Source organism: Lingula anatina, chromosome 9 (genome assembly GCF_051362555.1).
Source record: "Lingula anatina isolate TDL-2025a chromosome 9, LinAna3.0, whole genome shotgun sequence".
Classification (NCBI taxonomy): domain Eukaryota; kingdom Metazoa; phylum Brachiopoda; class Lingulata; order Lingulida; family Lingulidae; genus Lingula; species Lingula anatina.
In genome coordinates this window covers 6,958,476-6,974,221 of record NC_141775.1, presented here as the reverse complement: position 1 = coordinate 6,974,221, position 15,746 = coordinate 6,958,476, and the positions used below count along the sequence as shown (strand labels likewise).

The following is a 15,746-nucleotide window of genomic DNA, read 5'->3' as shown; positions in this document are numbered from 1 at the left end:
AATTTAAATGATAGCATCAGAAAATGTCAACATTAGCCTCTGTCTATGCTAAATGGTGTCCTTTATATTTTCTACATGTTTTAAATAGGGGAATAATAATCGCAAACAAAATAGAATGGGATTCGCAGAAGGGCGACAAAAATAGCATTCCTGATGTTAAATAAAGAAAGGGGTGTTTGGAATACAAATATAGCCTTATACACACGTCTCACGTCATCAGAAATTGGCACTGCAGCGGTCCCGGGTCTCCAGAATATTTCACCCCTCCTGATATATGAATAGGAATATTAATATAACCATGGCCCTGTTTATTTGTGTATGAATAACCTGCTGATGGATGGGCTGTACCTGACAATGACAGTAAAACGGGTTCAGATGCCATTATAATTGGAGCTATTGGGACAACAGTTTGTCGTGATGGTGGCGGTCAGGCATGTGCATAGTAAGTGTGCACGGTTACAGACATTCCTGCTGCAGCATGTAGCGTTTATTAAGGTACAGGTTCTAGGATGCTTTCATACTGTGGTATATGGCATACGTATGGCCTAATTGTGGAAGCCCGTGTCATATTATTCATATAAGCTTGCCACAGAAAGAGATGTTCCTCGAAGTTACGACCTTGCATTGCTAAACACAGTAACGATAACGGCGGTATATATTGAAAACAATATCTAAACGTCTCAAAGAAAATCGAAGTATTATATTTGCTTTAGTTTCGTGTTTACGGGTCAATTAATACAAAGTTTAAATCGATGTTCATCGTTTTTTTTTAAATTTTTTAAAAAGTCACATGACATCATCCATTTACCCGAAGTACTGCAGCTCGTTCCCTTACCCACTCCCCTTTTTATATGATCACATGAGGACAAGTGGACGATATCACACACAACAGAGCAGCGGTCTTTTCCACTGGGCGTGTTGGGACGCTTTTGTAATTTTCGTCACTGTCATAATTTGAGCCCCAGCACAGGAAATTTGTTATTCTTTTCGTCGCACCTTACCAGACTTGAACACGGAGCATCAGGTCTACTCCCCGTGACTGTGTACATATTTTCTGTCATTCATAGACTCGGACAAATAGAGGGACTGTGCGTTTTTCGACAATTCACACATTTTGGATACTCATAATAATTTTTGTGCGATGCGTGGAATTATTTGATGCGTTACATTGCCTTTTTGTCTCGGATTGCGACTGAGAAAAACTGGATTGGATTGGATCGAATGATCGTGTTATAAAAGTACTTTTATCTCACAAGGTCTATGAATTTGTGCTGCATTTAAAACACTCGACTCATCGTTGAGCATCTGGCTTTTACCTTTTGCACTACTTCCGATCAGAAGACGCAGGCTACAGCACCATACAGGGTGCCCTTGTAGGCCGAATAATAGAAAATTGAATAGATTTTGCGGAATTATATACTACGATTGCAACAGAACAGTTGTTGAAAAAGAAAACTGCGCTTGTTTAGCTGTTTGCCATGGAAGTGTCTTATATTAAACTTTACTCAGTTTTTGCGTTGCTTCTTAGGATTTCTGTCCATGGGCAAGGTAAGTGCTCGTATCAATCTTTCAGCAATTTTTGTTTTCGTGGACAAAATGTTTTTGTTTCGGGTTTGCTTTTTATTACAAGGTCAAGAAAAAAGTATTTTTTTTTCTATATTGATTGCGTGTTTTCATTATAGATTATTATAGGTTATTATTAAACATTTTCCAAAATTCAGCTTACATTATTTAACGACGGGTCATGTATATTTTAGACGAAAATTAAAGCCACTTCAAGACAGGATAAGGTCATCCCTACCAATGCAAGATGAAGTGATTCAATGTGTGTGTGTTTGTGTGTCAGATAGAGAGAGAGGGGGGTCTGAGAGAGAGAGAGAGAGAGAGAGAGAAAGAGAGAACCGGTGTTACTAAATAAACCATAAACATATCAACATTTCTAAGGCCCTATAGTATAGCGTTTACATCTTCATTCCCCATACTAACATCTTATTGTCTTAATGCCAAACACTCGGCCCCCAGCACGGGCCTGTATGCCACCTATCAAAAAACGCTTTCTTCTAGCCGTACATGTAATTTCAACCGTCACGAAGATGTTTATGAATCATACATGCTCCGCACCTATATTATATGTTGCATATGGAGCTATGACAGCCACCTGTCATAAGTTTAAACGATTTGAAAGTGGATGCCTCCTTCGGTGCCGTAATCCCCGGGTCAGTGACGACCAGGTATGAGAAGGTGCGTGGCTATAGCGGTGTCCAGTTGGACCTTTAGCCTCTGTTACGTAGGCCAAATGAACGCTTGGAGAACGATTTTTTTTGCATGCTTTGAACCCTTCATAGTTTATGCTTTGCTATTATTTGATGACCAAGATCAAATCTATCTAAATTATCTAGTTAAAAACTTTAGATATTGCAAACGTTTTTGTTGCTGCATTTGTGAGAGGGGGTCAAAATTCGTTCGATTTAAACAGAGCCAGGCGTGAGAAAAAATAAGCTTTTGTCCCCTTCACCATATATGAATATAAACACACGTGAAATGCATACAGCGTCACATACACTCGTACATGTAATTTTTTTATGATTATCTGTTCTACTTTTCTATTGTATTGAAGTCAGTGACAGAGACAGGTGTCCTCCCAGGCTTGCATACGCTTATTACACCTTCCAAGAAAAGTGCTACGAGTTTATCAACCACGAAGAATACTGGGCAGAAGGGCAGTCCTACTGTGAGGAAAATGGCGGGAAAATGTTGGAGATCTACGACCAGGCAACCATGGATTTTATCCGGTATAAATTAGACAACGTGACGGGATGGACAGAGGCCGGGGTGTGGATTGGAGCCACGGATTCCGTGCTGGAAGGCACTTGGGAGTGGCACTCTGGTGCGTTTGTTGACATGGTTTGCGTTTTCTTTCGCTTTTTTTTTCAATTCTGAAACATGTTGTTGTTTGATTAAATAATTTCAATATTTTTTTCTCATTTACGATGATGCAGCTGCTCTCTCTCTATCTCTTATTCTCTCTCTTGCTCTCTCTCTCAATTTTATGTCATGTCTGTCATTTAGAACTAAATCCTCCGTGTGTTTCAGAAATCATTTTCTAACAAAAAATAAAGGATCTTTTTCAAAAGCAGTTTTATAAGCCATACAGTTTCTTCAAGTTCGTATCCTCTTTGCAAAATATTCCAATAGGAGCCTTCTTCCAGTATTCATACTGGGGTGAGGGGGAGCCGGTAGATTACTGGCCGCTGTATCATCGAGACTGCGGGGTTCTGCGTCGAGAGTACAACTGGAGATGGGCGGCGTATCCATGCTACTCACTGGGTTATTACTACAAGTTCATCTGTATGTACGGTGCGTACGTTTTATTGGCTGTTTGTGGGGTGTGGAAAAGGGTGTGTGTGGATGGGGGGGGGGGGGGGGGGGAGGGGGGGCGTAACTTGGCGTTATTTTAGCGTGCTTACCTATCATTATTATATTATATTATATTATATTATATTATATTATATTATATTCACGCCTCTGCATAGGTGCAGGGGGTAGTTGAGCTCTTTTGATTTTTTTTATTTATTTAAAAAGAAGATTTTTTTTAGAATTGAAAGACAACATTGCATTAGGTTTAAAACCTCTTTCCGCTCTTTCAGACATGACTCCTCTACCAAACACGACTTCTGCTGCCACCAGCCTGACGTCATCGAGACCAACGACCGCATCCAGTACACTCACTCTTCCCTTTACTGCTCACACCCCCACGACAATTACCACACCTACTCCAGCAACTAATGCCACCACCACGCGTTCTACAACTACAGCACCTAATGCTGCCACCACGCTTTCTACAACTACATCACCTAATGCTACCACCACTCGTTCTACAACTGCATCACCTAATGCTACCACCACGCTTTCTACAACTGCAGCACCTAATGCTACCACCACGCGTTCTACAACTGCATCACCTAATGCTACCACCACGCTTTCTACAACTACAGCACCTAATGCTACCACCACGCTTTCTACAACTACAGCACCTAATTTTACCACCACGCTTTCTACAACTACAGCACCTAATGCTACCATCACGCTTTCTACAAGTACAGCACCTAATGCTACCACCACTCGTTCTACAACAACATCACCTAATGCTACCACCACTCGTTCTACAACAACATCACCTAATGCTACCACCACTCGTTCTACAACAACATCACCTAATGCTACCACCCCGCTTTCTACAAGTACAGCACCTAATGCTACCACCACTCGTTCTACAACAACATCACCTAATGCTACCACCACTCGTTCTACAACAACATCACCTAATGCTACCACCACGCTTTCTACGACTACATCACCTAATACTACCACCACGCTTTCTACAACTACATCACCTAATGCTACCACCACGCTTTCTACAATTACAGCTCCTAATGCTTCCACCACGCTTTCTACAACTACAGCACCTAAAACTACCACCACGCGTTCTACAACTACATCACCTAATGCTACCACCACGCTTTCTACAACTACAGCACCGAATGCTACCACCACGCTTTCTACAACTGCAGCACCTAATGCTACCACCCCGCTTTCTACGACTATGGTACATAATGCTACCACAATACTTTCTACGACTCCAGCACCTACCGATAATGCCACCACCACGCTTTCTACAACAATGGCACCTAATGCTTCCACAACGCTTTCTACGACTGCAGCGCCAAATACTACGACAACACTTTCTACAACTGCAGGACTTAATACTACCACCGTGCTTTCTACGACCAGTGCTACCACCACGCTTTCTACAACTACAGCACCTAATGCTACCACCACGCTTTCTACAATTACAGCACCTAATGCTACCACCACGCTTTCTACAACTACAGCACCTAATGCTACAACTACGCTTTCTACAACCACGGTACTTAATGCTACAACTACGCTTTCTACGACTACAGCACCTAATGCTACAACTACGCTTTCTACAACCACAGTACTTAATGCTACAACTACGCTTTCTACGACTACAGTACCTTATTCTACGGTCCCTTCGACTACAACCTCAAATTTAACAACAAACGTCGATTCAAGGTCTCAGTTTCTCACTACATCCTCCCTGTCTGGTGAAATCACAACGGCCCCTGCTACTGATAAACCGTCAACAACAATAACAAGGATATTGTCCACTACAGTGATGGTAACATCCGTCACACCAGGTACGTTTCAAGCAGTAAGGTGGATGTTTACGATTTTACGATCAAACAAACTATCGGGATATTTTACTTGTGTAAATAAGATTCACTGGCTAAATGGAGGTAGGTAAAGCACAATTATGTTGTAATGTCTCTGATGCCTTTTCTTGTAAATGTAAAAAGGCTCCAAGCAGTTTTTCAGGTATGATAAAAAAGAACAAAAGGTCGAACTCTATATTAAAATATTAGCTAAGCACATCGTTTAGATCATTACAATGTGTACAGAAAAATATGAAAAATACACCTTTTTTCACCAGACTCCGGAAACTCAACAACATCAAAAGCAACAAATAGAAAACCGACAGGTAAGAGCTTGTTCTAGTATTTATCATACAAATGGTTACAACTCAACAATAAGTCTGATTTAACCACGACCAAATCGAAAATGGAATACATGTAGAACAAGTTATTCAACACAAAAAAGTCAGACACAATACACCATACTAGAATCCAGGCGGGGGGGGGGGGGGGGGGGGGGGGGGGTCGGAAAACTAGGGGTGTCCACTCTGAATCAAAGTCAGATCTAGCTTCTGTCATTTTTCAAATCGGCCCAACTAACGGGGTAAATGCAGATTGGTTCTCATTTTGTGGAAATGCGCACTCTTTTTAAAATGTTTGGCTACTGGCCGCTGGATTTTGCTAGATATTCTGAGCACGACAATTGAAGAATGTATAGGAAATAGTATGTAATTAGAAAAAAAGTGGTGTAGATATAATATATTCGTTGCATTGTTGTTCATTAATTTAAGAAACTCTAGACCAATGAGATTAAAACCACATCTTGTACCTCTTCTTTTCAGAAATGCACGTTGGTTTTATCATGGCCGGAACTATACTTTTCCTTCTACGATAGACGTCACTCTTGTTTTTAAGTAAAATGGAGATAACTTTTACATTTTAATTCTTACGAACACTGTGTAGAGATCGCTGGATCCCATCCCTTGCCGTCAGAAATTATCCCCAAACAAGGAGATCTTATGGTATGATCAGTCATAACGAAACAAGTACAGTTCGAATTCTATTAGTAGTCACTGTACGAAAGCAGTCCATTTTAATGGAATTCCGCTAGACAAGCAACTCAAAAGAGTCACTCGTTTTAGAACCTGGTCCTCCTGATAAAGTTTCCCAATAAGTGAGAATCCAAAGTACCTCGTTCTTGCACGTGGCTAATTTAGCGGATGTCTACAATATGTCAAATTGACAAAGACTGTCAGCGGTCCGTGGGTCAGACAAGAGTGCACGAAGTTTGCCGTACGTGTTAGTCAACATTGTGTTTCGGGTCACTCAACAAAGTTGGAATTTGATCCTTTCGTGAAATACCTGCTATTGTTGATGAAGATTGTAATGACAGTGTTGTAATATTCGCGTGACTCATGCTAAAGAAATGATGAAAAGAACAGTTCAGTATTATTTCTCCATATTGACTGCATGTTTTAACAATTTAAAAGTACTACTACTCCTTAAGTGTACATTGTAGAAGCCTAGAAACACAAAATGATGCAATAAAACACATTTTATGTTTTTTACATCTTGCTTTTCATTCTTTAAATCTCATTTAATTTATGGACATGGAACGTAGGTTTCTTAGTGTCCAGAGTACTAGCACTTGAGAGAGTATTCCACCTTAAATAAATCTGGTGTTTTTTGGAGGCTAGACTATTACATGTATGTGTATTATGACTGATACATTACTGAAATACATATAAACCACAATTTTTATTAAAAGTCAATTTTCATAAATCGTATAGGATGGACATTTTCACGAAAATGGATATACCCACTTTAAGAGGAAAGAAAAGGTGGAATATCGGTAATACACGTACAGTACATGTGGGTATACTTGGTACATATGGCACCACAGTGTCTTACGTTTTAATTGCCTCACTTCCCTTCCCCTTTCTATCTAAAAATGAAATCTTTAGGGCTGACACGGTATACAACTTTAACGGACCGAATACAGTACAGGCAACGGGACAGCAATGTGAAGAAATATCCGAAAAATCCCCCCATCTTATTTCTTTCACGAATTTGCCAGTATTTAATCACAAAACTTGCCAGTATTCTGACACGTATCATTTTCGTGTGTTTTTTTTCACTGCAAGTTTGTCAATAGATTTAAGGTTTGGGTCAAGTCCACTTTAAACTTGAGCCGTCTTTCCTGTAGCACTTTAAAGGGTGACTGGTCATCACAGTTATTAAGGGAATTTTAGGGTCCGTCTCACTTCGAAGGGCAGAGTTTTCTGTACAGCTCAGATATTAAAGATAGACGACCCAAAGCTTGGTCTTAAACGGAGACCTCACCCTCTACACGGTCAGTTAACAGGGTTGATATTAGGCTTGTATGAGAGAGAGAGAGAGAGAGAGAGAGAGAGAGAGAGAAAGAGAGAGTACCAAAGGCGTAGTTACATTGTATTACACGTACGGACCAATTTAACAGGTGCGGTACATAAAACCGTACCCCTCGATGTGAGAAGGACCTATCTTACTATCTCCCCTACGTTAACACGTCACTCCAGGTAATTCGGGCTTTGTCCAATGAACCAAAGAATGTCACGCGGACAATGCGCTTACGAGCGTTTACTGAACACCACGGCTTACCCCAGAGCCTTTGTGTGAATCAATACAAATGTGACATAGTCTCTGTTCACGTGACAAGGTTTACCTCTGTCGCTTGAATGGGGCCTTACAAAGGCAAGGGTACCCAAGGATATCGTTAAGCTTATTTAGGGTATTTTGCAAGGTAGAGTAGGCGGGGGCATGGGATAGAGTCAATAATGACTATACAATTGGACAATGGAGCTCAAAATTTCTATGTGAAATTTTTCTGACTCACGTTTTAGCGAGTTCGGTACTGCGTCTCTAATCTAGAAAGGGAAACAGAGGCGTTTTGGAGACACGGCTACGGCGAAGATGAAAGCAGGCGCTGCCATTCTTGTCAAACGAAGCCAGTTCTCGGAGACTTCGTACCTTGGATAAAGGTCCTTGATCCACCAGGCAAAGGTGATTACACGTATCATATAGACGTTTCAATGTAGAGCGTGGATCGCATTTTACTTCAGCACTGAAATCACACCCCACGGCAACCAGGAGGAATCCATGATAAATTTCATAATCTTCAATGTGTAACGAACCCTGGCTATAATTAAGTGAGATATAAGAGTATCGCATTCACCCAGAGCATTCATATTAACGCTGTACTTGTATACAGAGAAATATAGATGGTTGTGCCGCGTTCAGGTGCTGTGAGGCCTGTGAGATTCCTTAGGTTATATACACTGTGAAGTAGCGCTACGTCACACTAGTTAGTGAAGTCAGCTACATAGGCTTAAGGTGACCGGTGCACAACCCCATCGAGAGAATGAAGATGAATTTGTCATATACCGAACACATGGTGTGGTTATTCCTAACGCTGCTAGGGATCCTGCTTCACAGAACAGGTGGGTTGCTAACTTAAATATTGAAATTAACCGATAGTACCCTGTACATGTGCTATTATTTTCATTGCAATTTTATAGCTTTACTTTGTTTTGATCGTCCTGTCTGTCCACGTAGACTCTTGAGCTCTAAGTGATCTAACCCTACATATACATAAAGGATAATAAACCCTGTACTTCCACTACAGAAACCACGATGACATAACTTTACTGGACGCTGTGCAAGACCATATTACTTCAAGCAAAGCTGTTTTTTTAACCAGACCCTTGGGTGTTACATTTAGAACCAATACGTCCCACGCATACTATGCAAAACTACGAAAATAATATGAAAAGTAATATAAGAAATGAGAATAATTATATATATATTTTTTTACAGGTGCCAGTGAGCTTTACCGATGTCCCCAGGGTCTGTCTCACACTATCTTCACCTACGGAGACAGGTGCTATCAGTTTGTGAACGAGGAGAAATACTGGGGGGAAGGCCAGAGCTACTGTGGGGGAGCCGGGGGGAGGCTGCTGGAGATATATGACCACAATACCATGGCGTTTATTAAGAACAGATTGAACGTGGGCGTGCATTGGACCAATAATGGCGTCTGGATTGGAGCGCACGATAGGAGTGTTGAAGGAAGCTGGCAGTGGGATTCAGGTAGGAGGATGTTTTATTCACTTATCTATCTATCTATCTATCTATCTATTTATCTATCTATCAACAGATATTGACTACACATATATTGAATCGCCGTTTCTATTCGTTCATTTTCATCACTTTGTTTCTTTCAATTGATTTTTTGCTTATTTCTTTTTCCCTTCAAGCTTCTTTATTTTAAACTGGGTGCATTTCGTCTCTCTCTCTGTCTCTCTGTCTCTCTCTCTCTCTCTCTCTCTGGTGCAAATGTACAAGGCATTATGACTGCATATATTGCGAAATCTGAAAGCAGACACCATGCAACCTAAGACACAATGAAACCACTCAAATGTGACCGGCTAGCTATTTCAAACCTGGTTTGTTGCTATTACAGTTATCTGTTAAAAAGAGGAACGATGTCTTGAATAAGACTATCTCGTGACATTGACCACGTTAAAACATTTGAAATATTTTCATTTCGTTTTTTCACTTAGGATAAACCTGTCTGTTGGTGGCAGTAAGTCGAAGTTCGTTCTATTTTTTTTTCTGTTTTGCACAGTCTTAAATATTGCGTTTTTTATCTTAGACAATCTGTCTTTTTTTATTTCCCAGGCGCGCCAATGTCCTATACAAATTGGAACAGCGGCGAGCCCGATGACTACTGGCCGTTCTATCACCTGGACTGTGCCGTTATGAGGAGGGAAAACGACTGGAGATGGGGGAGTTACCCCTGCAGCACGGCCCAATACCATTACAAGTTTATTTGTATGTATGGTGAGTATGCATACCAGAATAACGTGCATTGGCGTGTGTTTGTCTGTTTTAAGTGAAACTTCTTTATAATCTGTACTTCAAGTTATGAGTCGAAATTTCTGTGGAAGTATTTTCGCGTCCTACTTAATCTTGAATTAAGATAGATCCTTTTTTTTCCATTATGAACCCTTGCAATAGGCTTGCACCAATTCCACAAAAAACTAAAAAAGAATACGGATTGTGTTAGTTGTGCATGTTTGTGACACAGCTTGCACATTATTCAATTGAAGCTAAAACGCTCAATATTGCGAGTGATCTTGCAATTTTGGAATAACATAAAAGGACTTAACATGACGTTATTCATTTTGGATTATAAACATAAACAAATCAGGTAAAAGATTGATTCTTTTTTTTTTCAGATATGTCTCCACCAACTACAACTACTACACCTACCACTACTACTACACCTACCACAACCACAACTACTACACCTACCACTACTACTACACCTACCGCAACTACAACTACTACACCTACCACAACTACTACACCAACCACAACTACAACTACTACACCAACCACTACAACTACATCAACCACTTCTACTACACCTACCACTACTACTACACCAACCACTACTACAACTACTACACCTACCACAACTACAACTACTACACCAACCACAACTACAACTACTACACCAACCACAACTACTACACCTACCACAACTACAACTACTACACCAACCACAACTACAACTACTACACCAACCACAACTACTACACCTACCACAACTACAACTACTAGACCAACCACAACTACAACTACTACACCTACCACAACTACTACACCTACCACAACTACTACACCAACCACTACTACAACTACTACACCTACCACAACTACTACACCTACCACAACAACAACTACTACACCAACCACAACTACAACTACTACACCAACCACAACTACTACACCTACCACAACTACAACTACTACACCAACCACAACTACAACTACTACACCTACCACAACTACTACACCTACCACAACTCCAACTACTACACCAACCACAACTACAACTACTACACCTACCACACCTACTACACCTACCACAACTACAACTACTAGACCAACCACAACTACAACTACTTCACCTACCACAACTACTAAACCTACCACAACTACTACACCAACCACTACTACAACTACTACACCTACCACCACTACAACACCTACCGCAACTACAACTAATACACCAACCACAACTACAACTACTACACCTACCACACCTACTACACCTACCACAACTACAACTACTAGACCAACCACAACTACAACTACTACACCTACCACAACTACTACACCAACCACTACTACGTCTACTACACATACCACAACTACAACTACTACACCTACCACCACTACTATTACACCTACTACAACTACAACTACTACACCAACCACAACTACAACTACTACACCTACCACTACTGCAATTACTACACCTACCACTACTACTACACCTACCACAACTACAACTACTACAACTACTACTACACCTACCACAACTACAATGTTTATCACAACCACAACTACTACGACACCTACCACAACTACAACTACACCCGCTACAACTACAATGCCTACCACAACTACTACCCCAACTACTACAACTACACCTACTACAACTACACCTACCACAACTACAACTACTACACCTACCACAACTACACTTACCACAACTACAACTACTACACCTACCACAACTACAACTACTACACCTACCATAACTACAACTAAGACACCTACCACAACTACAACTACACCTACTACAATAACTACACCTACCACAACTACAACTACACCTACTACAATAACTACACCTACCACAACTACAACGCCTATCACAACTACAACTACTACACGTTCCACATCTACAATACCTACCACCACTAAAACTGCTACAACACCTACTACAAGTGCTACCACAAAATCAGAAGATAAATTTATTACCTCAACGACAGTGAAATGGGAAAAGCCAGGTAAAGAAGTAATTGAACAGAAAGTAGTAGAAATAGTAAAAGAAGTTTTGGCAGACCAGTAGTGTCTGAATTAGACTGAATTAGAGAGAGAGAGAGAGAGAGAGAGAGAGAGATGATAAGAGACTGACCAGTCAAATAACTGTGGATCACCTGCGTTTTTTATCACCTGGGTCAATGTCTAAGAACAGTGAATGATAAGGCACATTGTACAACTAAGAATGTAGATATAATACCTGGTTCTTCTGATTGCAGGTGGCGCAGGGGCCAATGCCGGGCAGACGGGCGAGTCAGGACAGATCAGCAGTGAAACGAGTAAGGAAGCGTTCAGAACAGATGATCCCCGAACTAACAGATTCACGGAGTAAATATGGCAGACCCCACTTAATAGCAAGCTGCATTATCCCCTGATGGTCTCTCCGCCCTAACACGAGCCATTTAAAGGATGAAATCTCGGCTCCGAGCTTTAATTGCCAGGACCCTGCAGCGACGGCACGTGTGGAGGCGGGGAGACCATCGGGGGATTCAATCGGCATTTTCTAAGGGGGTCGGCCATATTTGAAGACTTGTACAAAATTCCAACTAACAGGAAACTTCATGTGTAGCCATGTAGCAATCACCTACCCTTCAAAATAAAATGTTAAAAATGTTCTGAGCAAGTCTACGAAGCCTTTAGCTGGGTGATCTACTGGTACATGTATATGGATGCTCATCTCATTTTTTGTCTTAAAATACCTTAACTCTTTTAGGAAACAAGGCCACATTAGTGATGTAGCTCCGAGGGTAGTTTAAATTTGAATCCGCAGTCATTGGCCCATCATTTTATGTTACATTGTGTGCTCTAGCTTCAGCTGGAGCATTTAGACTGTGGGTGCCCTCCTCCTTGTATACGTAAAATTCGAGTGAAAATTGAGAAACATGAAGAAAAAATAATTCTATAAATAAATAAATAATGCAAATATCGCGGTGTTCTTCTTATCACGAAGCATTGGAAACAATTATGACAGTGGGCATTTTGATTTTTGTTTTGATTTGTTTTGATTTTCATTTTTGGTTTCTCTTTTCAGTTATGTACATAGGGATAACATTGGGCTCTTTCCTCATTTTGTTCATAATAGCGGTACTTGTTTACACGTGCTACAGAAGGCGAATACGGTAAGCTTGCCTTTCTGTAACTCAATGCAGTAAGGATGAGTATTGTACATGTATATCTTTTTATATTTGTATATTTTAATTGTAAAAAGTTGAAGACACAGCAACATGTTATTGTGAGCAACCAGTACCTAGTACAAAAGCCACTAGCAATTACTTTATTTGGAACTTGTTTCTTGTTCAACTTGTTACCATAATCCACCTTTTAGTGGCCCCGTGTGTACTACACTGTGTTATATGGTGCGATACCAGCCAGTTCAATGGCCTGTATCCGGGCATTAATGGTATTCTAGCCAGGAAGTTATCTAGTTTAGCCTAAAACTGATCTATGAAACACATAATCGTTTTTCTTAATTACATGGGTAGGTCCTAAATACTGGAGAGGCGTTGCAAAAGAAAGAAAAAAAATACATATATAATTTCCGATTATTTTTCCAATTACAGAAATGTAAAAGATCGACTTAGAAGTGAAAGCGAAGACACGGAGAGCACGAACAATGGGGGATACAGCGACATGAACGGGTATGCTAATGTCGGATTCCAGAACCCTATGTATTCAGACACTCCCGTGGACACTCCCACGTCCCCCACAACAGGGCCACCTGACGATCCCGTTTTGGCTACTCCTGCGCCATCTGCAGAACCAAGATACGCCACAACCTTAGGAAAGCCCTGCTCTGTGGCCTTTAATACACGGACCGACTTTGATAACGGAGACGATGGCTATGCCACGCTGTCCGACGGAATACAAGAACCATTATATGAAAACGAGAACGTATCGGTTGCTAATGGTAACATAGGACCCCTGGAGCCCCTGAAAGAAGAATATGTAACGACTATTGTGATAGGTTAGATGTGCTGGGGGGGGGGGGGGGGGGGGGGGCTTAACTACTAATTTTTTTTTGAAAGAACCAATCGGAGGTCCTCAATGGTCATTATGGTATGACCAGCGTGGTGTGATCAAATTGCTGGTACAATGTAAAAACCCCTTCACACAAGGAAGACACAAGGATCGCTTTGATTGCAGAATGAATGCTCAATGGTGGGGCTGTTTTCAGTTCAGTGGAAAGGTTGCTAAAGGAACTTAAAATGGGATGGAACACACTTGTGTATATTATCAACATGAAGAATGAACAAAGTACTTATAACTTAGCACATGCAGCTAGCGCTGCCAAATGCGAATAGTGTCAGCATACATTGAGGAGACCAGTTGTTTTACAGGCAAGCAATATGCTTGAAAGCTAAAGGAATTAATTTTGAAAAATGAGGTTGATGTGCTGTAGTGATTAAAGAATGCTCACATTTGCAGAAAATAAGTTTGCAGATACATAAGATTGCTGCTACTTAATAATAGAATCTTTGGAATATTGATGTAAATGTTTTTATCAATCTCAGAGCAGATTAACGAATAACTAATACATAATTGAGAATGAAGCATAGGGCATTTATCTGAAAGAAAGATAGGGAATGAGGCAAAAGTTGGAAGGTGCAGGAAAACTACTCTCTGACGACAGGGTCCGCTAGTACTCAGTAGTCTGTTACAAAATTATTGTAACGCCTATACTTAAATATTTTGTACTGTTTTAGAAGCCCCTGATATCAATGGATACACGAAAACTGCATGATGCCAATAATTGCAGTGACATTTTTCTCAGTGCAATAATTATCTTAACAAGACAACAAAATCTTAGACAATGTCTTTTAATTAACGTGAAATGTTAGGCCTACGACACTTAGTCTACTTGTATAAGTTTATTTTAGCTCTCGCACGACCTCTTTGCCTCGGCAGGTGGCATGTTCGGTTACTCATTCTGACACCGTGGCGCCACTGCCGGGAAGGGAGGGGATGCTTGCTCTAGTGCGCTCAGCGATATGTACAAACAAAAAATGAAAATGATTTCTTTATTACTTAAAATAATAACATGACCTCATTCTGACCTCAATAGCTAGTTGTGACACGTGACTGAATCAGGTGATGACCTCTGCATACAGCTGGACTGGAATGCAACTGTATATATGTATTTTATACTAATTATTAGATCTTTTGATAACCCTTATATGATACAGTATTATCACCAAAATAAAGTTAGAATTTTTTAAAAAAATTCTGTTTTGTTTTGTTTTCAAAAGTTTTCTCGTTCGGCATGCACACTCTTGTTATCTTAACCCCAGCAAACACAGAACGTTGTATAACGTTACCATAACGTTACAGTAACGTGTTTTGGTTATGTAAACGTTATGGTAACGTTATACTAATGTTCGGTGTTTGCTGGGACTGGACCACAGAACTTATGATATTGTGGGACACTTTTAATTGTTATAGATTGATAGCTCATGGGTGAGAGTGAATGGTCGCACAATGGTCGCGTGGTTACCCGGTCTCACCTACTCTCTACCAGCTGCTTGATGACGTCAGCTTTTTTCTCCTTTTTTCTTTCTTTCCCCCTTTTTTTCAAATAGAGAAATAGTCAGAAAA

General features: G+C 40.5%; 1 protein-coding gene across 1 annotated transcript; it reads left to right on the top strand.

The window, feature by feature from the left end:
• Positions 1–788: 788 nt before the first annotated feature.
• LOC106153625 (uncharacterized) lies at positions 789–15,375 on the top strand. Its single transcript, XM_086995576.1, has 11 exons — positions 789–1,548; positions 2,618–2,887; positions 3,196–3,357; positions 3,648–5,222; positions 5,516–5,563; positions 9,072–9,344; positions 9,936–10,097; positions 10,496–12,121; positions 12,374–12,433; positions 13,186–13,273; positions 13,715–15,375. The coding sequence occupies exons 1-11, from the start codon at positions 1,479–1,481 to the stop codon at positions 14,121–14,123; spliced, it is 4,743 nt and encodes a 1,580-aa protein (XP_086851702.1). The 5' UTR covers positions 789–1,478; the 3' UTR covers positions 14,124–15,375.
• Positions 15,376–15,746: the final 371 nt, after the last annotated feature.

Excerpts from the sequence above, each read along its gene's own strand:
- LOC106153625 (XM_086995576.1), top strand. The coding sequence starts at position 1,479 with ATGGAAGTGTCTTATATTAAACTTTACTCAGTTTTTGCGTTGCTTCTT. Across the intron at positions 10,098-10,495 it reads CAAGTTTATTTGTATGTATG|ATATGTCTCCACCAACTACA; the intron begins GTGAGTATGCAT and ends TTTTTTTTTCAG. Across the intron at positions 12,122-12,373 it reads AGTGAAATGGGAAAAGCCAG|GTGGCGCAGGGGCCAATGCC; the intron begins GTAAAGAAGTAA and ends TTCTGATTGCAG.